The 27,279-nt window shown below is 37.6% G+C and overlaps 1 protein-coding gene across 2 annotated transcripts in view; it reads right to left on the minus strand.

Annotated features, from left to right (window-relative positions):
* The window catches only part of LOC122797962 (glycoprotein-N-acetylgalactosamine 3-beta-galactosyltransferase 1-like), a 547,666-nt gene that overhangs the window by 162,627 nt on the left and 357,760 nt on the right, over positions 1 to 27,279 (minus strand). For both annotated transcript variants that reach the window (XM_044066491.1, XM_044066492.1), the window contains exon 2: positions 20,813 to 21,056. In XM_044066491.1, the coding sequence (XP_043922426.1) occupies positions 20,813 to 21,056 (244 nt within the window). The remainder of the gene's footprint in view (positions 1 to 20,812; positions 21,057 to 27,279) is intronic.

Raw genomic sequence — 27,279 nt, forward strand, 5'->3', positions numbered from 1 at the left:
GCTTGCAGCTGCCGCAATGGGACTGTTTAACTCAGTTTCAAGTAGATTAATTACTCTAATACTTATTAATAATACTCTAATTAATTTAATAAGGTATTAAACATTGTTATATGGAATATGAAAGGAATACAACAGAATAATAAAATAAAACTCTTTCTGTGTCTTACTTATTAATCCGATACACAGACCATCTTAATTCAAGAAACTTATAAGAGCAAAGGTCAACAAGTAAATATAGAGAAAAAATGTATTAAAATATACAAATAGAGCAGGAGTTACAATTTTAATTGAAACAGCTTCCATTGCAATATTATTAACAGCCAACATGACATCGATGGCAGATGGTGCTATGTAATTTATAAGTTGACAGAGCTAGATAATCCTGTTGTTTTTAACCTATAGTCACCTTATAACAATCAACATGAATTTTATTTAAAAATCTTTAATCTACTAAATAAATTTAAAAATAATTACCTAATTGTGGGTGGAGACTGGAATGCAGTAAAAGATCCTACACTGGATCACACACGTATCCTCATCTTTAAATATATTAAAATTGCCTTAGTAATAACAGATATAATAGACAAATTTAACTTATCAGACCCTATCAGATTTGCAGACACAAAAAAAACAATTACACATTTTACTCACTGTGTCATAAGATGTGGTGATGAATCAATGTGTTTTTGATATCTAACTACATGTTAAATTTGATAGTAGATTTAAAAATTGATGTAAAAACTATCTCAGATCATTCTAGGCTGAACTTATATCTTAACTCATAAAAATAACATATATTTCAAGAAATGGTTTCTGAATCCCAACATTCTTCAATATAAAGAAGTAAAAAGTATTTATATACCATGCTACTTCAATGCTACACAGAATATCAACAAGATATTAAATTAGATATCCAATGGGCATCATTAAAATCAAAGATAAGAGGTTATCTTATCAGTTTATCTTATCAGTAAAGCAACTTATTTTAAAAAGAAAAGCAATTTGAAACAGATATTCTTAAAAAGCTAGAAGGTTTATACAGACTACAGTACATAACACCAATTCTGAATTAGAACAACATATAAATTCATTACAATATGAATCTCTCCTTGTTTACAATAAACAAATCTTCCTATATGAAAGATGATTAGCTTAATATTCGGAATGGGTAGAGATCCCATCAAAATTCTTGTTAAAAATATTAAAAATCCACAATTCCCCATCATACTTTAACAAAATAAAGTTTTACAGTATCATATACACCAAAGAAAAAGATAATGTAAACACATTTTATAATACCTTTTCTGAATTATATAATAACCCTGAATCTTCAAAATAACCAATGAAACAAAGACTTACTAGGATAAGTTAATATTTTCTACTTTAAGCTATGAACAACAAAAATTATTAACCTCCCCTATTTCATTAAAAGAAGTACAAACTACAATTACAATCTTAAAGATGGGAAAAGCACCAGGAGCAGATGTGTTTTCATCCGAATTTCTTTGACATTTTGGCAAAAACACTATATATATAGTCTTTGATAATATTATAATGGAGAGTATAAAATATCTATATTTGAGAAGATGAAAAATCATCTTAATCCAAAACCTTATAACGACCTCTCAAATATTGAGAATTAGTATCTTAGTGTTTTAATAAACATAGACAATAAAATGATGCCATCTCTACTAGCAAATCATATTAAAATATATCACACTCAACTATTTCACCTTTTCAATCTGGATTTATAACAAAACAAACTTCTGCCCAATCACTTACATTTCACACACTTCAGAATCTATATTACAAAAACAAAACTCCTTGGTTTACTCCATCTATCAATGCATCAAAGGCATTTGACAGAGTAAATACAAAATTATTCATGGTCATGAGCAAAATGAGATTTCCAAGCCAGTTTATTAACATTATAAAACAGCTATAAATCAATATAACAAATCAATTATTTATCCATAACTCTTTTACTAACACTATTAATATTAAAAATGGAGTATCTCAAGGTTGTTTCATTGTCTCCCTACCTGTTTAACTTTTATGTTGAACCTCTCTTTTTAGACCTAATACAACACTAATATCATAGTATCCCATTATGTCAAGGATTCAAGATCCTTTACACTACCTTTGCAAATGACTTAAATATATACTTAAACTATTCTAACACAGACTTACCTGTAATAAATACAATCAAATCCTTTTCTGCTTATGCAGACTATAACATCAATATAGAAAATCATTCATATTCCCACTTACAACAAATTACAATTATATAGACACTTCCAATTTCGAGAATATATGGATTAAATATGCTTGTACATATCTGAGGGATATCAGACAAATGTAACTTGCCTTTAGACAGACAAATTAATATTGATAAATGATGGTCTTCCATCTAAAATGCAATACACAGATGGACCAAGTTTTCTTTTTTATGTAAAATAGCTATAGTCAAAATCATCATTTTTTCCAAAATCTTTTTTTATTTTAGATCTACAAACTGTTCTTTACTTAAAATATTTTAAATAAAACAGAAACAAATTTATCAAAATTAATTTGATATCCTAAATCAATCAGAATAAAATATAGCAAATTAACAGCACCAACATTATGTGGAGGCCTCAGCCTGCCACATTTTCACCTTTATTATCTAATAACCAGAGCACATAGAATTTGGTATACTGCAAACATAGTTCTTAAAACTGAAAGTTGGACCCCTGCATGGGTAAGGATTTCATATAAACATTTGCTTTCATATCACTACCATATGAAATGTATCCCATTTATAAATAGCAGTGATATTAAAATATGAAAATGCACCATTTCTGTAATGAAACACTAAAAGATTTCCATAGACTAATAACGTATTTGAACTTGGAAGAGGAGTCTATGTATCTATAACCCACCAAACAACATTCTGCTGTTAAACTAAATGACTCTCCATTAGATTTAACATAATTCCTATTGATTCAAAGTAAAACAATCTGGGATTTTATATCAATGGACTCTAACTCTGTAGAATTTATAAGAGAAAAATTAAAACTGCCTGAAGGATATCTGACTATTATATCTCAAATCATTTACTTGAATTGCTCCATATATAACTTTAACAATAATCTTATTCCCAGAGTCGAATTTCTACAAGACTTTCTAAGCATTTAACTCAAAACAAACCATTAACAAAAACTTAATCCTAAGGAAGTTCAATGGCAAATACTTATACATGCTTCAGTATGGAAAAAATATGAACGTGCTCTTAAAGATACTACTATAATAAAATATTCCATAAGGAATATTTTCAATTTTTTCCCTTTTAAAAACCTTTATTTTCTCTACCTAACACATATGATGTAAGTGAAAAGTACAGTTCTTGCCTGTGTATAACTTGATAAGAATTGTTGCCATTGTTTATGATTATGCTTCTATTTAAGCACTTTTCTGTTTTTATCTGGATTATTAAATATATCAAAATGTTTTTTTCAAAAAAGTAAATATTTAATGTATGATGCAAATCAGATCTGTAGTGCATGCTCTGCAGCTCTGTACTTTACAGGCTACAGGGAGCACAATTTAAACCTGAATGTGTATCTTAAATCCTGATATTGCTGTGCATTTGTCAACACACTGTAAGATATGGCTGGATGGCACACTGTGTAACCTACAAGGGGGCAGCAGGACACAATGCAGACCACTGAAATAGGCACATATGCAGGAATGTGCAGTACAGTTCAGTAACATGTGGAATCACACTGTGTTGTTGTTACCTGTGTACTGCCTGTTTATCTGTACCTTATATGGGTGTCATACTCCATGCCTAACATAATACAATAACGAATCCTGGTACTTTGGAGCTCCATAGTGTATGGAATAGATGTCAGTGTAATCCACCTATGGATGCCACTGCTGTTACATAGCTACAGTGCTATAACTGCTTTATATGAATATATAGATTTAAGACTAATGGATTAAGTACACTGAGTTGTATGTCATGCTACACACAGTTCTTCTTTAGTACTCAGATGGAATATGGAACTCATGGAAATTAAGCATGTCTGCTATAACTGTATGTCACTTATTAAGCTTGCTGATATGACAAACACTGCAGCAGTAATGTTGTATATGAGCCTACAGCATGGTATATGTAATGCATGTATTTATCTGTGTTTGGTTTGGGCTATGGTCAGAACCCATTCTGAATGTATGCCTTGAGAAATAAGCTCCTTGCCAAAAGTGATTACAGAAATCAAACATAATACAAGAGTTATCAAGAGCAGAATAAACAGTAGGGAAGTAATAACTAATAAGTTGTCATGTAGGTCAGTGAATATAAAACAAACAATATAGACTATTTGTACAAAGTAAGTAAGGTAAGTGTACAAAGTAAGTAAGGTAACTAAGCTCACTTAGATGCAGAAAAACATTCTTGGTCAAGTATTTCCAAACAGACTAAAAATGTCAGCAGAAACAGGGTTAAAGAGCAATCTAACAAATATGTTTTTCTGTAGCAGCAGGACATTATAGTCATGTGTTGCAAAACATGCAAATCAAATTATAGACAAATAAGAAAAATCTATAAAGACTTAGTTGTTCCCTGCTATACCACAGCAATGTCATAGTGCATAAAACATATGCATGTGCAAACTGTTAAAATGAAAAGTTATATATGAATGCACACCTTTTATGTGGAATGATGTAAAGTTGAATAATAAAAGGATAAGGCTGAGTGAAACAGTAAAAAGAGACAGCACAGAGAAGAAAAGGGAGAAAAAATAGCATGATGTAAGAGAAATGTGTGAGACATGGGAGGCTAGATATGTGAGGAAAGAGAAAGAAAAAAAACAAAACAGGGATTTAGTTCAGTGACAGTGCAGTGGTTTGGTATGTATAAAGAGCCAGGTTTACTCCCCAGTTATTGCTCACTCATTTAAAAGTATTTCTTTATCTCTGTCCAAAACCTCAAAGACAGTACATAACAATGTACAGAACTGGTTGTTAATGGAGCTACTTACACAAAGCTGGAAGATATAGCAAATCTGCTGGCCAACAAATGCAGCTCTAATTTTAACCCCCCCCCCCCAGCCAGCCACTAACCCCAAGTAATGCCATAATTTCAAGAAAAATTAATAAACTTGAGAGAGCTCTCCGGGACTACAACTCGGGGAGAGCCTTTAAGAGGTTGATTAATCAAGATCATTGGGGAAGTAACAAAGTTACTTCTGGTAAGTGGAAACAGCATGTGTGTGTTTCATTTGTGTCTTCTGAAGTGACTAACAGTACCGGGGAGTCAGAGGGTGAAGAGAATACCTAGCCTCCATTGCCGCAACCAAGACAAGCTACTTATTGGAAGGACAATTTTCGAGCCCCTGGGAAATACGGAGAGAACAATCGAAATCGAAAAAGAGAATGCTATGAAGGTAACAAGGAATGGACAGTTTTCTAAATATAACAGTAAGAAAACTAGATATTGACTTTGAGGATGTTTGCCATTTAATTAAACAAATTGATGTGAAAACTCATATTATTTTATTGTTAATTTATCAGGTGTTCACATTACTGATGCTGCGCTCTTGGTTTTGCAACGTGGATTGAAGTTTGTACCAACAGTCATGCCAAGAAAGCATTTTTGCAGATATAATTTTTTTTCAATTTTTTTAGGAAATTATATTCATTAGATTTTTTTGAAACTAGGAAAAATGCCCATGGTGATATTTTATCTAATAGTTTTGAAGGGGAGGATGATAAATGTGATATTTTTTTCATGTGACTCTTCTTTTGAATCTTCTATGGACATGGACGATGTAAATGCTTATTTCCCATTAGACACTTCAGTAGTTCCATGTAAGAGCAAGTTTATTCCCTCCTTTTCACGTGAAATTATACAACAGTTTTCTCTAATGGTTAACTATGTTTTGGAAGTTAGTTTACATGAATTATTTAGAGAAAAAGATAAAGTGTGTTACAACTTAACTAAATATGAGTGGAAGGCGCTGCAAAATCTAAGTAAAAGGCAAGATATAGTTATTAAACCATCAGATAAGGACCAGAAGATTGTGGTTTTGCACTATACAAAGTATCTTAAGATGTGCATGGACCACTTATCTGACGGCAATGTTTATAAAATAGCTAGTGATAGGGAATATTATAAGGCTATTGAAAGTTTTAAGGAATTATTGGAGAAAGGGCACAAGTTGGGTTTACCTTTCGAAACAAGATGCAGAGGTAAAATTGAAAACAGAAGGTTGCTCTCTAGCTAGATTTTGTTGTCTGCCCAAAATCTATAAAAGTCTGGTTTCACTTCTAGGCTGCCCAATAGTGGCAGCAGAGAAGTATTTTTTACATGGCATCGGAATAATGCTTCGTTCATATTTGTTAAAATAAGTGGTGAAATTAGAATCTTATATTAAGGATTTTTTGACTTTGCAGAGAAAGTCAAGTTAATAAAATGGGACAAAGTTTTTTTTGGATTGTTATTGATGTAAAAAGTCTTTACACTAGTATTAAACACTCAGCGGGTCTAGAAGCTTTAAGATTTTTTCTTAGTGAAAGTCCAGTGAGTGATTATGTTATTGATGTGTTATATTTTAGTTTAACTAATAACCTTTTTGAATTTAATCAGTGTATTTATCAACAGGTGCAGGGGACGGCCATGGATGCATCCTTTGCACCAATGTATGCTAATTTAGTTATGGGTTTATTTGAGGTGGAATTTTTGTATAAGTTAAAGTTTTTTAGGGATTTTGTGGTTTTATATTGCAGGTTTATTGATTATTTGACATTTTTATGTAAAGGGCTGAAAACTTAATAGAGTCTTTTGTGAGGGACCTACAGAGGAACTGTTTTGGCTTACAGTTTGATGGCTTACAAATGGGAAAGGTTGTAACTTTCCTGGATTTAGAGCTGGATGCCACTGGTAATAGTATAAGTACTAGAATACATAGGAAGTTTGAGAACAGAGCTCATTTTTTGGATAGTAAGAGCTGTCATCCTCCCCATGTAATACTTTACTGTATAGTAAATTGTTAAGGTTAGTAGGTTGTGTAGTGGCCCAGAAGTATTGGAGGGTGAGATAGTGTGGACTTGTTGATGGCAGACATGATTTAGCTAGTAATGAAAATATGAATTTCAAAAACCGTTGTAATAGGTCAGTATGTGGGGGAGATAGGGAGGTTTATTTTGTCACTGTCTTTAATGTTTTTAGTCAAGAACTAGTTAATATTATTAGACATTATTGGGCTTTCCTTTTTAAGGGTAAAAATTGTGTTAATAAATTCTACAGATTTCCCTTAATATTGTATAAAAGAGGTAGAAATGCTAAGGATAAGGTTGTGCATAGCTTATTTGTTCCCCCTAAGGATATTCCTGGAAGGGCAATGGAAATTTTGGGAACAATTGCATGTGGAACATGCTCAGTATGTAACATAGTGAGATTTTTTGAGAGAATTAATGAGGTTAAATATAACCCTTTATCATCTTATACCTGTACTACAAAAGGAGTAATATATGTGCTGTCCTGCCCCTGCAGTCTCTTCTATATAGGGGAAACAAAAAGAACCCTTAAGGTGAGACTGCAGAAGCATATTAGCGGCATAAAAAATAATAATCAGGATAATTCAGTTGCTATGCATTTTAACATGATGCATGAGGGAGTGTTTACAGCTTTGAAAGTGTGCATTTTAGAAGAAATTTGTGAAAGGGATGTTGTATTAAAAAAACTGCTGTTTAAGGAAACTATTTTTATTCTTAAATTTGACAGATTGGTACCTAAGGGCTTAAATAAGGAATGTAACTGGAAATTTTTGTAATATAAATGTTTTAATTGGATAATTATGTTATTGCTACTAATGAGTTTCTTATTTAAGAGGGGTGCCTTTTCTTGAATGTATTAACTCCAAGGAGGATTTTTTTGCTGAGATGCTAGAGTATTTGTATATCCTACAGTGTTTTGTGTGTGATAATAATTTTTTTTTTGTTGTGTGCAGTTCAATTTATCACTGGCTTTGTTATTTTTGGATTTGTATCTGTTGGTAGTTTTGTTAAAATGGAAAGTTATATATGACTGTACAGCATTTATGTGGAATTATGTAAAGTTGAATAATAAAAGGATAAGGCTGAGTGAAGCAGTAAAAAGAGACAGCACAGAGAAGAAAAGGGAGAAAAATAGCATGATGTAAGAAAAATGTGTGAGACACAGGAGGCTAGATATGTGAGGAAAGAGAAAGAAAAAAACAAAACAAAACAAGGATTTAGTTCAGTGACAGTGCAGTGGTTTGGTATGTATAAAGAGCCAGGTTTAATCCCCAGATGTTAAGTTGTCTATCTCGCCTTCATTCTTGCTGGATGGGTTCGGAGCTGATCCTCGGCTCTGACTCGGCCTTTTACTAATGCTCGAGAGCTATTTACTGGCTCGAGGCCTCCCCTTATCCCACAATGCTAGGCGTCAGATACCCAGATCACGTTTGCCGCTTCAGCTACGAGGTTGTCTTTTTTTACTGGCTCCAGGTCATATAATTCTTTTACTACATCTTTACAGTCAGGGTTGTAATATTTATATAGTTTTTTCTAATAGTATAATCAGATCGTGTAACCCCTTTAGATCCCACTTAGAAACTTTTTTTTTTCTGTCATTACAGAGTTTCTTCCCTCCCCCCTTTAGGGTAGTGTTAGGCCTGTCTATTTTACTTTATATTGTATTTTATATATATATATATATATATATATATATATATATATATATATATATATATATATATAATTGTTGTTAGTGTAACTGTTGTAGTCATAGTGGTTTTTGATACTTTTATTTTTTACCTAGTGCGTGTGTGTGTGTGTGTGTGTGTGTGTGTATAGTGTTTTAGGCACTACTTAAACTTTCCTTGGTATCTCTTTTGTAATGTCTAAAGATACCAAGGTTTCAGGTTTCAAGATGTGTGACTTGTGCTGTCAGAAGATGTCTCTGACAGATGGTCACACTTCTTGTGTTTATTGTTTGGTCCCCCTACACCTGCAGGACTCTTGTTCGGTCTGTCATGCCTTCAGTCCGAGAGTCCTGCAGGAGCATAGGAATAAGCTCATTATGAGGGGCTTGTTAAAGCCAGAAGGATCCCCAGCCAAGCCTTCGTCGGGGAAATCCTTAAAGCCTGCCAAACCATCGTCTCCCTGTTCGGAGCCAACGCCAAGCGGAGCTTCTGCCTCCTTCTTCGGTTCCGGCCGGAACCGACACTTCGAGACACTTCGAGACCTCAGTCGGCTCCCACTTTGCTATCAGAGCCTTCTCTGAGTCGAAAGCATTCGAGGTCTCCCTCTTTAGAGTCCGTTCGCTTGTCTCCCAGGTCCCCATTACTACAGTCGGAGCGGAGCCATAGATCCCATTCCTCTCGGTCCTCCAGGCTATCGGATCATGACTTAGAGAGGGTGGTCAGTAGGCTCCTAAAGTCGCAGGCACTGGCCAAAATGTTGACTAGCTCTTCTCAAAAGACTGTGGCTATCGCTGTTGCTTCAACTGTTCCTCCTCTGACTCTACCACCGTGTTCGGAGCCGGAGCTCGTTGGGGCTCAAATCGTCGGAACATCGGAGCCGATACCACACCTTTTGGCTCCCTCGTTGGCTCCGATCTCTTCATTGGTTCTGTCCTTGGAGGGATCCGGGTGCCGAGACTCCCTCGTCAGCTCCAAGGGGGCGAGTGGCATCAAACGGAGCCTTGGCGCAGGTGAGCTTGGCCCCGACATTGGCCGCGGAGCCGTCCCTCTTGGTGCCGGAAGGGGTTCACGTCTCTTCTGAGTGGGGACCCTCTTCTCTGCCTGATAGAGGCACCTTTGAGGTCATGAGGAGCGTGCTGACTCCAGTGTCAGCTCCGTGATCAACCCCTTTGGCTCCTCCCCCCATGGTGCCTGCGTCGGTCTCTGTCCACCCTCCTGACCCCAAGCGTGGAAAACAGGTGCTCCAGGTAGCCCCACTGGGTGTATCTTCCTCTTCCAAGGCCTCCCCTGATCATTCAGAGGAGCCCCCTTGGAAGAGAAAATGTAAGAGGAAACATGTTGACTCCCCCGAGTAAGTCACCTCAGACACCGACTTGGAGGATTCGGAAGGGTCCCCAAGGTCCCCCTCTGAGGATGTCTCCTTTTCAGACATCCTTGAGATCCTTAGGCAGAGGGGGAACTGGACTGCCCTTAACCCTTCCGAGGACAAGTCAGTGTACCTGGACGCATTTGGTTCTCACCCTTCCACCTCCTGGGTGTCTCCGCCTTTCGACCCACTCATGGAAGTGGTGGCTCAGAAGGCATGGATGGCCCTGGATACAGTGGAACCAACTCCCCGCAGGCCCACAAAATTCATCACAGCCCCGTCCGACAAACAGTTTCTTATGAAGGGTGTCCCTGTTGATGCCATGGTGGTTGCAGCAGCCACTAAGAAGGAGCTGGCTGACCCTTCTGTGCCTGTCCATCCACCTAATAAAGAATCTAGGACAATGGACAGGTACGGGAAGCGGATGTTTTCTTCAGCGACCTTTTCCATGCAGTCACTGAACTATCTGTGCCATTTCACCTGCCTTCAAAGGGATCTCCTTAAGGAATTGGGTGATACCCTTCAGGATCCATCTGCTGTGGGGTCTCAGGAAAAGATTAACTCCCAGCTGGCGACCCTTAACCCTATAGTCAACTCCTCCATGTGGCTCATGTCTTATGCAGCCGATGGGGCGAGTAGGGCCGCAGGCACAGGCGTGGCTTTGAGAAGACATGCGTGGATGCGGTTATGTAACTTTGCTAACCCCTTTAAGGCATCCTTCACCAATACCCCCTTCGATGGTACGGCTTTGTTTGGACCACAGGTGAAGGATACACTTAACAGGTGTGAGCAGGAAGGCAAGACTCTCTCTCTGCCGTGGGAGTCCGTTTTTCTACTCCTTCTAGACCATACCCTAAAGGTCAGAAGAGTGGAAAAATGTGGTTTTGCAAACCCCAGGGAGTCGTGCCTGACACACGTGGCGAGTTTCCGAGGAGAGAACAACAATAGACCCCACCAGAGGGGTAGAGGGGGCCCGCAAAATCAGGGTAGCAGCGAATCTTTCTCTGACAAACCCTTTCAGCACCCCTGAGGGGCTGCCCGACTATCCACCTTCGGAGGCAGTCAGGGGAAGATTGTCACTGTACCCAGAAGCCTGGTGACTCCTCACACAAGACAAATGGGTACAGTCGATCATATCCGAGGGTTACAAAATCCCCTTTGTCTACATCCCTGTACAAACAAACAAGTCCCTTCCAGATGTTCCACCTGGTCTAAGGGAACAAGCAGTTCTAGAAATTTCAAAACTGCTAGAAAAAAGAGCCATCCAGCCAGTCCCAGCAGACCAGCAAGGATCCGGGATTTACTCCAAGTTCTTTTTAGTACCAAAAAACACAGGGGACTGGAGACCCATTCTGGATCTCAGCAGGTTAAACAAGTTTGTTCAAAGAACAAAGTTCCGGATGGTCACGCTTCAGTCCATTCTGCCCTTTTTGGGTCAGGACAATTGGATGTGCTCCATAGACCTTCAGGATGCGTACTACCATATCAGAATGAACAGACGCTCCAGGAGGTTTTTCAGCTTCCGGCTGGGAGCCAGTCACTATCAATTCAGAGCCCTGCCCTTTGGTGTCACCACAGCCCCCAGGGTGTTCACCAAATGTATGGCAGTGGTTACGGCTCACCTGAGATGGTGAGGATTCCAGGTGTTTCCATATTTAGATGACTGGCTCCTAACTGCTTCCACCAGGCATCAGCTAATCTGAGCCAGGGATTATACCATCCAAACTTGCTCCGAGCTAGGTATCTCTATAAACTTCAAAAAGTCTGCATTGTCGCCTTGTCAATCTATAACCTTTATAGGCGCCATACTAGATACAAAAGAACTGTCGGCAAAATGTCCATTAGAAAGAGTATTAGACATTCACCAACATGTTCAAACATTACTACAGTGCAAAAGAATTCAGGCCAGATTTGTACTGAAAAACTTGGGTCTCAAGGCAGCAGCAATCACATTACTTCCCCTGGCTCGTTTTCACATGCGGATTCTTCAGTGGATGCTTTTTACCCAATGGTCCTTTCAACAGCTTCCGATGTCTCACAACATAATAATCACCCAATCATGCAAAGACCACCTTTCTTGGTGGATGGTCTCCCCTCAACCTTTTCAGGGCAGACCGTTTGTCCTTCCTCCTCCGGTTGCCACGGTGACGATGGATGCCTCCCTGATCAGGTGGGGGGGGGGCATTTTCAGGGCAGGACTATCCAGGGTACTTGGCAACCCCTAGAGTACCACCTGCACATAAATGTCTTGGAGATGAGAGCGGTACTTTTAGCATTGCAAGCTCTTCAGGACTCTCTACCTACCGGGACTATTGCAGTTCAGATGGACAATATGTCGGTGGTGTGGTACATCAACAAGCAGGGCGGAACCAGGTCCTAGCCCTTATGTCGAGAAGCACTCAGACTCTGGCAGTGGGTGATCTCCTCTCAACAGTTTCTGATAGCAACGCACATCCCCGGGAAGTCCAACGTCATAGCAGACAGGCTAAGCAGAGCAATTCTTATGCCTCACGAGTGGTCTCTCAATCAGTCAGTAGCGGACAAAATTTTCCACAGATAGGGTCAACCTTACTGCGACCTTTTTACAACCCCTTTCAACAGGAAGTGCAGTGACTTCTTCACTCTCTTCCCCCTCCCAGGCCATTCCCCCAGAGACGCTCTAGTTCACGATTGGCCCCGGGGTCTTCTCTATGCATTCCCTCCTTTTCCCTTAATTCTGAAACTGATTCAGAAAGCGACCGCTTTGGGATCCAGGATGATCCTCATTGCTCCTTACTGGCCTCAACAAATTTGGTTCCCATTCCTGCATCGTCACCTGCTGGAGCAGCCCTGGAATCTGGACCCAGTGCCAGACCTCTTGGTCCATCAGTCTGGTGGGCTGCACCAATCCCTTCACTCTCTCAACCTCACAGCTTGGTTGCTCCACTTCCAACCTTAGCCAGGCTTCCACATATTTCTCAGCCAATGCGTGAAATCATACTTTCTTCGCACAAATCTTCTACCAGGAAGACTTATGCTAGTAAGTGGAAATGTTTTTCTTTCTGGGCAGAGGCCAGAAAGATAGACCCCTTTACAGCCCCTGTCCATAACATTTTGGATTTTTTGGCGGAACTTTTTCGAGCAGGTTCCTCGTCTGCCACCATTAGGGTCCAATTGGCTGCTATCACAAATTTCCATGTTGGCTTATCAGAGCCAGTATCATGTCCCACAAACTTTGTAAGGCCTTTCTTAAGGGGACTATTTTACTTAGACCCCCGGTTAAAGATTCCCCCTCCTCCGTGGGATTTGAACTTGATATTAACTTCATTGATTCTCCCTCCTTTTGAACCTGTGGCTTCTTGTTCCTTAAAGTTACTCTCCTGGAAGACTCTCTTCTTAGTAGCCATCACCTCGGCCAGAAGAGTATCAGAACTTCAAGCCCTTTGTATTCATCCTCCTTATCTTATTTTTCACAAAGATAGAGTTTTACTCAGGACTGATCCTTCCTTTTTACCCCAAATACCCTCAGAGACAAATCTCAATCAGGCTATTGATCTTCCTGTTTTTTTTCCCAATTATTCAAATAGAGCTGATCAAAAGTTACACTATTTGGACGTTCACAGGCAATTACGTTTTTATATGGATAGGACCAAACAGAGAAGAAAATCAGACCAGCTCTTCCTGTCCTATGCTGAGGGCAAGCAGGGCCTACCAGTTTCTAAGGTAACCTTATCCAGGTGGTTGGCCTCTATTATTACTTTGATCTACCAACTGAGACATAAAGAACTCCCTACAAAACCAAAAGCTCATTCCACCAGAGCATTGGCTACGTTGGTAGCTTTTCAGGCTAGACTTCCAATGGAATCTATTTGTGCTACAGCCACATGGGCCACTCCTCATACCTTCATTTTGCATTACAAGTTGGATGTGGCCTCCAGGAGTCGAGCTGGTTTTGGTTTCACTGTGCTCAAGAGTCTGTTTCGATGAGCCACCCAGGGCTAAGGTGCTAGGGACACTGTCCCATCCAGCAAGAATGAAGGCGAGATAGACAACTTAACATTAAGAAGTTATGTACCTACCATAACGTTCCATGTTAGTTGTCTTCATCTCGCCTTCTTTCTTGTGTCCCACCCTCCATCCCCCTAGCCTGGTTAGGACTGAGAAGAATCCCTTTTGAGGCCTTCTTCCTATGGTTGACTCCTTTTTAGGTTACGTCCTCTTCTGTTTGTAGTACTGTAGGTAAACCTTGTGGTGGGAACTGGTGTTTATTCCTTGGTGTTAGCTCTACCAAACGAGATCTGGGTATCTGATGCCTAGCATTGTGGGATAAGGGGAGACCACAAACTGGTAAATAGCTCTCGAGCTTTAGTAAAAGGCCGAGTCGGAGCCGAGGATCAGCACCGAACCCATCCAGCAAGAAAGAAGGCGAGATGAAGACAACTAACATGGAACGTTATGGTAGGTACATAACTTCTTATTATTGCTCACTCATTTAAAAGGCTTTCGTTATCTATGTCCAAAACCTCAAAGACAGTACATAACAATGTACAGAACTGGTTGTTAATGGAGCCACTTACACAAAGCTGGAAGATATAGCAAATCTGCTGGCCAACAAATGCAGCTCTAATTTTAGCCACCCCCCCCCAGCCTCTCACCCCAAGTAATGCCATCAAACACAGCTCTCCAAACTATTACTAGGGAACAGGTCCTAAATGTGCTCTCTGAGGCTAAGACCACTGCATTGATGGGCCCCAATAATATCCCAGGATGCCTCCTATATGGCCTGGAGTATGACATATCTGGACAACTGGAGTTACTATTAAACCCCAACTTCCAGACAGGCTTTGTGCCACATGAACAGAGGATTGCAACAATCATCCCTCTGTACAAGGGCAGTCCGTCAGTGGACAATAGGAACTACAGACCCATAAGTCTGACTAGCCTCATATGCAAAGCCGTGGAAGTAATTATTTATCATGGATATAGTGAATAATGACATAAGAAATCTTCAGACACTATCCAAACCAGTTTGGCTTTGACAAAGGCAGATTATGCCTAGTTGACCTGGTGGACTGTTTTGAAAAGGTCACCAAGGCAATGGACGAGGGCAAAACATTGCATACAGCCTACCTGGACCTGGCATTTGATACAATACTGCACTTGGGCATTGTAAAAAAAACTCACAGAATTAGGTATTAACTCCTATGTTATGGGCCGGATATCCAGCTGGCTTTCATATAGGACCCAGGAAGTTAGGATGGGGAGATCACCTCCATAAAAAGGTTGGGCACTAGAGGATTCCCTCAGCATTCTGTGCTGGGCCCTCCCCTTTTTGGCATTTATTTTTGGAAGTCTAAGCCAATATCAAGGTCTGCTGGTAGACTAAGTTTGCAGATGACTGCAAACTGGGAAAAGACATAGAATTCCCCCCAAGAACACTAACCTTCCACAGGAAGAACTAACACAGACAAATAACTGAGGCCAAAGCCACAGCTCAGAAATCAATGCCAAGAAATGCATATGACTGGCCATTAGTATTCAAAAAGTAGCATGCTGATTGTTCAGCCCAATCAGCATGCTGGTTGTAAATCCGAGCAAATACCAATGGAAAAAGGTCCGGTTGCTTTGACTTTCTTCCATTAATATATTCAATAAAACATTACTTTTCTTTCATTTTTTTCTTTTTTTATAAATAATCTCACAAAACTGGAGACCCAAATGAATGAGAGAGATGGCACAGAGAAAAATAAAAGGGTAATCAGGTACCTTATGCAAAAGTGAAGAAACGTACCTGATTACGCTTTTATTTTCTCTGTCCTGTCTCTCCTGTATGTTAAAAGCCCCTCTGTTGCTTCCTTGGCGCAGCACTGGTTTACTGCAAAAGCATGGGCGTGCATGCCCTATACACAAGTGCAATACATCAGCAACACCCCAGGATACCAAGGAAAAAGTGGAAGAGCAGCACGGCACCATTATACGAAGACATTATTTAAGAAAAGTAAGTCATTTTTTTTTTAAATAATGTCATTGTATAATTGCAATAACTGACTCAGTGGTATGGTAAATTGAAGATTTACCCACTGTTAGCTTTGTTTAATCACAAGAGCTTTGCTATGGATTTGTGGATGTATATGGATTGTAACCTGGATGTTGACCAACGTGTGTCTCGGGTAATAAGGAAATCATTCTATGTTGCTCAACTTAACACAGGAATGATACCTAGGTCCAAGGAGGTCTTCATTCCCTTGTATTCGGTCCTCATTGGACTCATCATTGAGCAGAACGCCTCCGGTATGTACCTGACCAGGTACATGCAACAACTAGAACATCCACAGAGGTTTCTCACAAAACAAATACAGGGAGTAAACAACGTGTCCTGTGCAGATCACCTCAAAGCCCTATCTCTATACTCAGTTTCCTACAGACTATTGAGAGGCGGTCTGTGCCTGCCATACAAGATATCCTTGCAACCCACTCTGATGGACCTTTGGCACATCTGCAAAACCAATAGCATCAGAACTACTCACTCTAGAGGCTTCAACTTTGCTTACAATGTAATAGGACATGCTGGAGGGACAGATAAGTGCCTCAGAGAATTCCCTTCCTTTGGAACAGGCTTCCCATCCATGTGAAGCAGAATTCTTCCTAATCCTATTCAAGAGTAAACTGGACCGATGGATGGGAAATCTAAAGGTCTAGCACCTATGTCTCTAATAAACAAAGGCAGTCTGTAAATCATACCCTGGCTTACACATGCAACTTAAAATAACATCTAAGACCCACAAAACTTGCAGGATACCTTTAGGATGCATAAGCAGGCTTATAAAAGCCCCGGTGGTCATTAACCTAGTATACACTTATGAACCTATGAATTAATCATGGCACTAGAGAAGGGAAAAGGAGAGCTAAAAATACCTCTCAGCTGTACCAAATTCCTCGGTATTTACCTGTTTTGAGGTCAAAATAATGGGGTGTCATGAATTCCCAAGTGGTCCCTTTTATTCCCAAATTTCCCGTTTTTTTTTTTTGTGAATTTTTTGCTTATGTCGTCACATGCAGAGGTGTGTGCAGTGACATCAGCTTCATAAGCAGACTGCCAGCCTGTCAGAATTCGGCTGAGGGCTTGAGGGTGTGTGTAATACTGTCTGTTTGTGTTTATGTTTATGGCAATGTGTTGCAGCCAAGCTGTTCATTGCTACTAGACTAGGGCAGTAGTCGTCGGACTCGAACCGGTCATCAATCATGAGAAAATATATCACCACCAGTTCTTTCCCCAGCTCCTTCAGGTGAAAGAAAGCAAAAAAGAAAATAATGCAATGCGCAGTAGTTCTAGGTAAGGGGTGTGTGTGTGTGTGTGTGTGTGTGTGTGTGTGTGTGTGTGTGTGTGTGTGTGTGTGTGTGTGTGTGTGTGTGTCTGTGTTGTACTGTTAGTGTTACTTATTTTTTTCTCAGGTTGAGAGGCAAGCTGTGAGCATTAAAAAAGAAAATGAAGTGAGAAGGCCATTATAAAAAAAAGAAAACAAACTTGAAAGTCAGAGAAATGAGGTTTGTGAGCAGGCAGTAGCTGAAAAACGTAAAGTTTCAAATATGTTTTTGCTGTTGTTTTTGCTCGAAAGAATTTTCAGCCTTTCATGCCTATGTTGGTCAAACAGAACATAACATGAGCTGCAGCCATGTGTTGCGTTTTTTGTTTATCTGAAGCCAGCTTTTTTTTTCTGACATGCAGTACATCTCCATTCATTGTTTACGTTTTGTCAAGTTAAGAGCAGCAATGTGATGGAGGTAACTTGAAACATGGCATAGGAGCATAGCTGTCAGCCTCACCTGTCCATATTTTTGCAGAATGTCCAAATTTTTGCCTCATATTTTTGGTCTGCTCCTCATGAAATGTGTGGTTTTCTGGCAAATCTGAGGATTAAGTCACTAATTAATGACAGACATTTAGGTTTCAGACTTCATATCCTTCAGAAAACTATGCTGACACAAAACATTTTATTCTAGCAACTTTCTAAGTTTATAAGAGCAATATTTAAAATGTGTCCTTATTTTTTGCGTCTTTGTCACCCACCCCCCCTTATTTTTGGGTATGACCAAATTTCTTGTGCTAAGAGGTTGAGAGGTGCGGAGGAGATTCCTATGTCATCATCATCATCATCTTCTTTCGGCTGTTCCCATTAGGGGTCGCCACAGCAGATTATCTGTTTCCAATTCTTCCTGTCCTCTGCATCTTGCTCTGTCACACAAACCACCTTCATGTCCTCTCTCACCACATCCATAAACCTTATCTTAGGCCTTCCTCTTTTCCTGTTACCTGGTAGCTTCATCCATAGCATATTTTTCCCAATATACTCAGCATCCCTCCTCAGCACATGTCCAAACCAACATAATCTTGCCTCTCTGGCTTTGTCTCCAAACCTTCCAACCTGGGCGGACCCTCTAATATACTTATTCCTAATCATGTCCACACTCATCACACCCAGTGCAAATCTTAACATCTTTAACTCTGCCACATCCAGCTCTAACGCCTGCCTTTTTGTCAATGTCACTGTCTCCAACCCATATAACATAGCTGGTCTCACTACCCTCTTGTAGACCTTCCCTTTCACTCTTACTGGTACTCGTCTGTCACAAATCACTCCTGACACTCTTCTCCACCCAATCCATCCTGCCTGTAATCTCTTCTTCACCTCTCTTCCACACTCACCATTACTCTGAACTATTGATCCCAAGTATTTAAACTCATCCACCTTCTCCACCTCTACTGCTTGCATCCTCACTATTCCTCTATCCTCCCTCTCATTCACACACATATGTAGCTTTCTTAAATGCCTGTTTTTAAATGTAGTGATGAAACCATAGGTTTTTAAAGAAGTCGAAGGAGATTTAACATTTACTGGATCTGCGAGATATATGATTTCATCACGTTCTTTTCAGGATTTTGTTAAATGCATAGTCAATAATTCCTGTTCATTGAGCATACATTATAAATTGAAAGCAGACTGTGAAACTTGTACTATTTTGCACATTCTTGATGCTTTGTACACTTGTCTTGGTACTGTTGTTATGTTCTACTTGCACTGCCATATTTTCAGCTATGATATAATTTATTCAGAGCACGATAATTTTCCCTGTAGAGTTAGGCTTGGTCCTGCAAAACTGTGCATATTATTAAGTAACTGAGCAAAACCTATACCAAGACTGGGATGGAATTAATTAAATAAGCTAACTTATTCACTTCAGTCTTACTATTTACTAAAGAAAATGCAAAGTCGAAGTCCCTGTCCATAATTATGAATGCCGGCTCTTGTCTTGCCGAAGGGATCGGTGTAGTGGGGGAAATGTTTCATTCTGGTGCTTTTACATATTTGGAAACATACTGCTGAAGGGATTAGTGGGGGTCTGGGGGACATGTTTCATTTTGGTGCTTGTACATACATGAAACTACTGAGGGGATGGATCGCTGGGGGAAGTGTTTCCTTTTGGTGTTTGTGTATACTTGAAACTACTGAAGGGAATTTGATTGTTGGGGGAAATATTTCATTTTGGTGCTTTTACATACATGGGAGACATACTGCTGAAGGGATTAGTGGAGGTCTGGGGGACATGTTTCATTTTGGTGCTTGCGCATACTTGAAACTACTGAAGGGAATTAAGCTTTTGGCTTTTTGCTATGGGTCCATTTCTCATAAAATTGTAGCTTTCTGGCAAATCACTGGCAGTGGCAGATCTTTGAGGACTGAAGTCAGAAAATAATGGCAGGCAGCAGACATTACATTTGATTTTCAGACTTCATCCTGCAGAAAATGCGTGCTATGCAAAATGTGTTATTCTGTCTAAGTTTGGAAGAGCAGAATTTAAAAAGTGTTACTAACTATTTCTGCACCTTTGTTATATCCCCCATTATTTGTGGCTTTGTCCAGATTTCTTGCTGTAAGATACGGTATGTTCAGTTTTAATTTAAAAGCTGGAATCCCACAATTCCACTGTAGTGGTTGGGGGTTACATAATTATGTATGCAAAGTTTATGTTAATCAGCATACAGATTTTTGGCCACTTGTACATATTTTTCATGGGCCTTTGTCAAGATTTTTTATGATTCCAGGTTGAGGGGTAGGCTGTGAATATATTTAAGGTGTAACAAGCACCTCATTGGCCAATCCAGCTTAAGCAATGATGATGGGGGAGCATTACTGTCTGCATTTCTCTGCCTTGTTTTTCTTGGAGTTACCACCACAATGATTACCCTTCTGAGTATGTTTGAGGCTGTGTTATCTGGAAAGCTGTACACATGTTTGTCATGCACTGTTCTTCTGATATGCAAGTCTCATCTGGACTCATTTACCTGCCAGAACTCAGATGTGGTATTGTGCAGTGTTAGTATCTGTTTATAAACTAAACTGTTCAATAGTACACAACAGTGTGCCAGAAAGGGCCTTTAAATGATTACCCTGAAAAATTCAGACCAAAATTCTCCTCAGTTAAAATATTAAACTTACAATCCTGCACAGCTATCAATTTGCTAAATGGGTGGAGGAACTATGCATACCCAGGAAATGTAATATCTGTACCCTGTACCGATCCATGTCTTATTCCATGCACATATATATTTTGTACCACAGTGACAATTAAATAATGGCAGTTTACATCTCAGATTTCTTGTGAATGCTTAAAGATAGTATTATAATTAAAAAAAAACAGATGCAGCTTTCTAAATGTATTCAGGTGCAACATTAAATCTCTTAAATGCATACATTACCTTTATGCTGTAGAAGATCTGTATGGAAATCCATTTGTCCCATTAACTGATGAATGTCTGGGTCTTTCAAATGGCTTCCATGTGGGTTATTCAACAGCAGATGTGATGTAAACTTTGTGTTGTATACTAACAAGGAATTGAATAACAAATAACAAGTCAGGAATCCAGTTGCAGCTCCACTGGAAAAAGTAACCAGAGTCCTCACAGACCTTGAGAAAGACATTTCATAAAAGTAGAGTTCTGGCTAAAAATTAAAAAACAAAGACATTGAATTAGTCCTCATGCACTCCTGCTCCAATCTTAACTTTGTTTTCTTGCAATGTGAAGTACTTTTGATCATGAGGATATATTCTGCTTTTGCAAGGTTAAATGAGTTTGTATTATAAGTGAATATTTATTATGTTGCATTTATCTTTTGCATTCATAGTGTTAATTGTCCTTGCACCACATGTATGTATCATATTATTTTAACATATTATGATTTTTTTTACCTTCTGCTACATATTGAATAAGCAACGAGATATGTTATCTTTTATTTGTATTTAGCCTTTGCTGACTGGGTTATGCCCACTAGACTAGTGGCTGCATTTCAGAAGACCAAAGGTGGTATTTCTACTACTAAAATAAATTTGGCCAAGGCATCAGGGAACATCCCCTACTCATCATTGTTGTGAGGAATCCATTTTGGATGAGCACTTCTTGTTTCCATTCCAGGCGCAGAGGTGGCCTGGAAAAACAGGGAGGCAGACTGGGAGACAAGGGGATGATGGAATGGTGAAAGAAATGAAGGAGAAAACAAATACTGGGACCGGAAAATGTGTGCAGGATTCTGAGGAAATGTTTTAAAGAAACCTGTTTGATGGAGATAAATCAGCAACTGATTGCTGTATAATTACAACCCTCCATTTGGGAGGGCTGCTGGATGATTTACTTAAATAAATGGTAGTGCAGAGTGATCCAAAAAATGAAAGAGATTCTTTCCTGGGGGACATTATATTGAAAATACTAAAGGAAGATGTAGAGGCAATCCTGGAGAATAGTGGTGAGATGGAAAAGAAAACATATGCAGAGAAAGTAAAAGAAGGCAAAAGTGGAGTAGCAGAAAAGAAGGCAGAAGAAAATGAAAAACAGAAGTATGTGGTAAGGATTCAAAGTGAAGAAGATAAAGAAATGGACAGGTGAGAAATGTGAGAATTAATAGCTCCCTTGACTGTAAAACACATGAGGTAAGAGTATTTATTCTTATTAACAAAAAGACATTTTGTGACATTATACTTGAGACTGTTTTTTTTTCAATGGAAACTTTTCTTGGAGAATATGAAAAAAGAAACAGTGGAATCTTTATGTGATAAAAGCATTTGACAGAGAAACAAAAAAAAATAATGTACAATTTTGAACAGAGGTAGAAAGAAAGACTTTGAAAGGATATTTGAAAACTTTATGTAAAGAAGTACTGGATATTGTAAAAGTTTATGACAAAAGGGGTTTATGGATTGGTGGCTGGGATTGTAATATTGTATTAAAAATAGAAAGAGAAAGAATTATATGTATACCAACCATGATAAATGTGGAGGGGAATAGGGGTGGTTGAAAATACTGGGGACAACCTAAAACATGACATTTGATAAGTAACTGTGACAAAAGAAAATGTTATATTTGTGGGGAAATCAGACATGATACAAAAAATGTGAATTCAAATGTTGTAAAGGTAACAAAACTGGACATTTATGGATGAACTGCAAAAATGATAATTACAGTAAGGAAAAAGACAAAGGAAGAGAAGAAAATAAGCAAAGAGAAGAAATTTTAAAAGTAGTTGAAATAGAAGAAAAATAGATGAGAAAAGAATAATAAAGAGGACATAGAAGGAGGCTCTGAATTATTGACAAAAAGACATAAATTGAGAGGTAGTAAAACAAAAAAGAATGCTATACATAAAAGGGTAAAATACAGAAAAGAAAATTTAAAGGGATAAGTAGAAAAAATAAAGAAAGGAAATGGATGAAAAATATTGTATACAGCTAATGATTTGGGTTAGGTATAATGGTTAAAGTGTTTGACTCCCAAACACAAAGTACCGTGATTTATTCTTAACTTAGGGAAGGAAATTGGCTATGAACTTATGAAACCATGAATTAAGGGGAAAATGAAAATTTTAGAGTGCTTTCTGTATATGTGAATAGTATTAAGAATATAGTAAGAAGGATAGGAATTTTGGATTATAGGATCATAGAGAGTTACTAGGCTGTTGACCTGGGGGTAATTTCAAACCTAGCCATTTCATCCCGATGTAATACCATAAATTCTCTAGTTAATACCCAGTACTGTATTTAGTAATGACTGCCCATGTAGGGTTGTGGGTGCTATCCTCAGTAAGTATTTACAGTGCCCCATCCACTTATCCAGATTCCTTTTGAACATTGTTATAGAGGTGCTCTGCTTTACATGAATTGGCAGCCTGTTCCAAAGACGTGGCAGTTGGTGGGAGACATATCTTCCCATTTTTGCTAAAGTGGTGTAATACATAACATGTAGATGAAATTATATTAGAAGACACAAGATTTTTAAGAAATGAAGAAAGATTATAAACTCAGAAACTCGTGGTAGGAAAGATAATATGGAATTTGGGAAATGGGAGATGTTCTGGAATAGCCATATTCTGTAGAAATACAGTAAAAATATTAGGTGCAAATTTAGCAAAAGTGGGAAGATTAACCACTGTAGATTTAAAATGAAAAGAAGAAGTATATAGATTTATAACATTATATGCTTATACTAAATATAAAGAAAGAGAAAGCTTATTTCATCAGATTATAGACTATGTAATGATAAATATGAATATCATAATAACAGGAGGCTTTAACTGTGATTTAAGAGGCAAGTGCAAAAAGAAAGGAAATGATATTTATAAGTTGTATAACAGTGCATTGGAAGATTTAGAACATAATGATAAAAAGTACTTTTCAAAAAAGAAGTATATGAAAGAAATCAAGAAAACATATAAGAATTGTTATATAAGCAGATGTATTTTTAAAAAGAAAAAGAGAAATATTGAGTTACTTAAAAAGGATTAGTAAAGAAAGATGGTAGTGTAATGAGAGAAATAAAAAATGTAAAAGGAGAAATAGAAATAACTCAGAAGAAGATTATAAATACAGTAGTACAGTATGTACAAGAAATGTTTAAAGAAAAAAACAAGGTAGTGCAAAAAACTTAGAAAGTAAAAAAAGTTAACAGAAAAAAGAGAATGAAGAGTTGGCAAAGACATTTTCTTTAAATGAGCTAGATAAAGTATTAGGACAAGTAAATATGGATTCAACTGCAGGACCAGATGTAATCATGTGTGAAATGTATACAAATTTAAGGCATTAGCAAAAAATATATATTTTTAAAGAGTTTGAATTAATGGTGAAATGAAGGTTTTATGTATAAAGAATTATGTACTGAAACATTTGAATTTATATGGAAAAAGAAAGATTGAAGACAATTAAAAAAACTGGAGACCAATAGTATTGAATAAAAGTGATTATAAGATCATTATGAAAATAATACAAAAGAGATTTGAAACTAAAATGAAAAATATTATGATAGATGGCATATATAGTATAAAGAAGTGTTGTCAAGAATTATTAATGATAGAGAAATTGTGGATGATATGAATAGAAAAGAAGAAGCAAAAATCATGATAGGAAACCTTAATAAGGCATTTGACACAATTGGACATGAAATCTTATGCATAATAATGAAAGAATATAATTTAAGTGAAACAATCAGGAAATTATGTATGTTGGTATATAGTAACACTAAAGTAAAAATACTTGTAAATGGTTGGTTAAGCCAAGAGGTACATATGAAGAGTAGTGTAAGACAGGAATGTCCAATGAGTTGTATACTCTTTGCATTAGAATATGATGGTATGTGAAGTAAATTACAAAATGAAGGAGATGTGGTATATAATACCTAAATGGTTAAGAATTCCAGATCTGTTAACATATGCAGATGACATTATAATAATTGCAAAAAACAAAACTTGGACAAAAGAAGTAATTTGTATAATGAGTATCTAGAGATAATAGGGGTGGCTTTAAGAAAAGTAAAAGTTTAAGTGATATAGTAAAGATTGGGGGTATATAATTTACAATGAGTGAAATTTCTCTTTTAGGTATAACATTTGTGAATAAAGATATAAATAGAATTCAGTGGGAAAAACAATAGAAGAAATAAAACAAACCTGTCTTTTCTGGACAGCATATAAATTATGATTCAGAAAAATATATTCAGTACTGATGGGAAAATATCATACTTAGCAAGTGTATTTATTTTGCCAGCTGTATTTGAAAATGAGTTATTGTAAATATTTTTTCAATTATATGGGGTTCTAGATTAAACCCATTAAAAAGAAGAGTTTTGTATGAAAATAAAGAAGGAGGTTTCGGGTTAATTAACCCAGTGCTTCATTAAACTTGTACAACATGTTGAAGTGGAGAAATGAAAAGATGAGAGAGTAGTTATAAAATTGCATAAATATAAGTATGATAAAAAAGAGTTAAAGAAAAAAAAGAGTGTATAAATGAAAAAAATAAATGTTACCAAGAAAAAATATATTTGTGGAAAATAAAAACTGATGACATAGAAAAAGTTAAAAAGTATGGTGTAAGAATGTAATGATATAACAATAGTGTGTAAAACCCTGGGAAAATATAATTGACAACAAAATTAAAGCTATATAAATAAGAAGCAAATGGTTTAATCAGAAAGTAGAATGTCAAGATTTGTGTGGAGACTGGTAATATATACATTGCCAATAAAAGGAAATATATCACATAAGAAGAAAAGTGATAGAATATGTTTATATTGTCAAGAAGAAGAAACCATGGAACATGTGTTTTTGAAATGTAAATGAGTAATACAAGTTATGGGAAAACACAGTAAAGAATATTTTTTGAACATATAAAAGAAAGGGATAAAATAAACCTGGATATCATTAAATATGCATATTATAAGTATAGAAGTAAAAAATATGGTAAAAGACTAGATAAAAAGTTATTTTATGTTATATGGAATGAAAGAATAAATGAAATGATGTTTAATGGTAAATGAATTTTAGCAACAATGTTAAGTAAATTGAGATGGTGGTTATGGAAGATGGAGTGGGGGTCTAATAGGGATGAAAATGTATTATGACTTTGTAAACAGATTTGTATACCTATATATTTGTGAATTTGTAAACATTTGTAAATATGAAAATATGTTGTAAATAACAGTTATTCATATATATAAATAAAGGACCCCTACAGTTTTTGATTGGTGCTGTAGATTGTCATACATCCATCTGAGCTATACCAACTCAGGCAGATGGAACTTCAGTTTAGCATCTTATCCAAAGGAGGGCACACTCAGGCCAGCAGAAGCCCCCTAATGCTGCACTGCTCTGTCAGCAATCCATTTATTTATTATTTGTTTACTGGGAAAGTCCAACTTGGAACTAATCCAATTTTCAGCGGAGGCCTGGGGAGAAACACTCCAGGCGGATGTCTCTGAAACATGGGAGTGAACCGGAGCATCCGGAGGAAACCCACATGAATGCAGGGAGGGCATGCAGACTCTGCACAGAAGGCACTCCAGCCAAGAATCAAACCAGTGAATCTCTTGCTGTGAGGCGACAATGCTACTGCTGCACCACTGTGCCGTCCATTGGTTTGCACTAGGAACAGAACCCACAGACTTCTGGTCTTCCAGCTCCAAAGGAGAGTGTGTTGTTTGTTGCACCACTGATATTGCTTGCTTAGTGACATATTTTGTGAAATAATTATGGAATATCACTATATTAAGGCTTTGATAGATAACAACTGTGCTACATACTCTAAAAAAACAGGATATAGTAATGAAACCACCATGTAATATAGATGCAATCATGTAGCAGCTAAGTGGAGAAACATCAAAATATTTCAAAATTTCACAATAAAAGTTAGAGGAACATGGAAAATGTAAATGGGAGTTGTCACAGTGCAAATTCCATATTTTAATAACACCAAAGTATTACCCACCCTACTGAAGACCAAAACAAGTCAATAGGCCTCATTGCAGTACAACCCCAAACCCCCCCAAAACCATGCCATCCACTCTTGAAGACTTACCCTGGCCATTCACTCACATCTCCCAAGAGGCCCTTATCTTTGGGGATATTAACATCAACTGGTCTACCTCCAATACCCAGACTGGTATTCAACCTGTAAATCTTTTTGGCTTTACTGAACCTATCTGTACCCCCCCCCCAACAGCTTTAAAAAAAAGAACAATAACTATACCATTCTGGACTGGATATTAACCCCTGCCCCAGAAAAGATTACTCTTTCAGGTACACTTTCAGACACACTGAGAGACCACCATTTCACTTATGGTATCCAGTGGTATAACAAAAGCACTAAAATGAACTACTTTAACACAAAAATGTTAAACATTTCAAT

Source organism: Protopterus annectens, chromosome 3.part1 (genome assembly GCF_019279795.1).
Source record: "Protopterus annectens isolate FY-2018-M chromosome 3.part1, PAN1.0, whole genome shotgun sequence".
Classification (NCBI taxonomy): Eukaryota; Metazoa; Chordata; order Ceratodontiformes; family Protopteridae; genus Protopterus; species Protopterus annectens.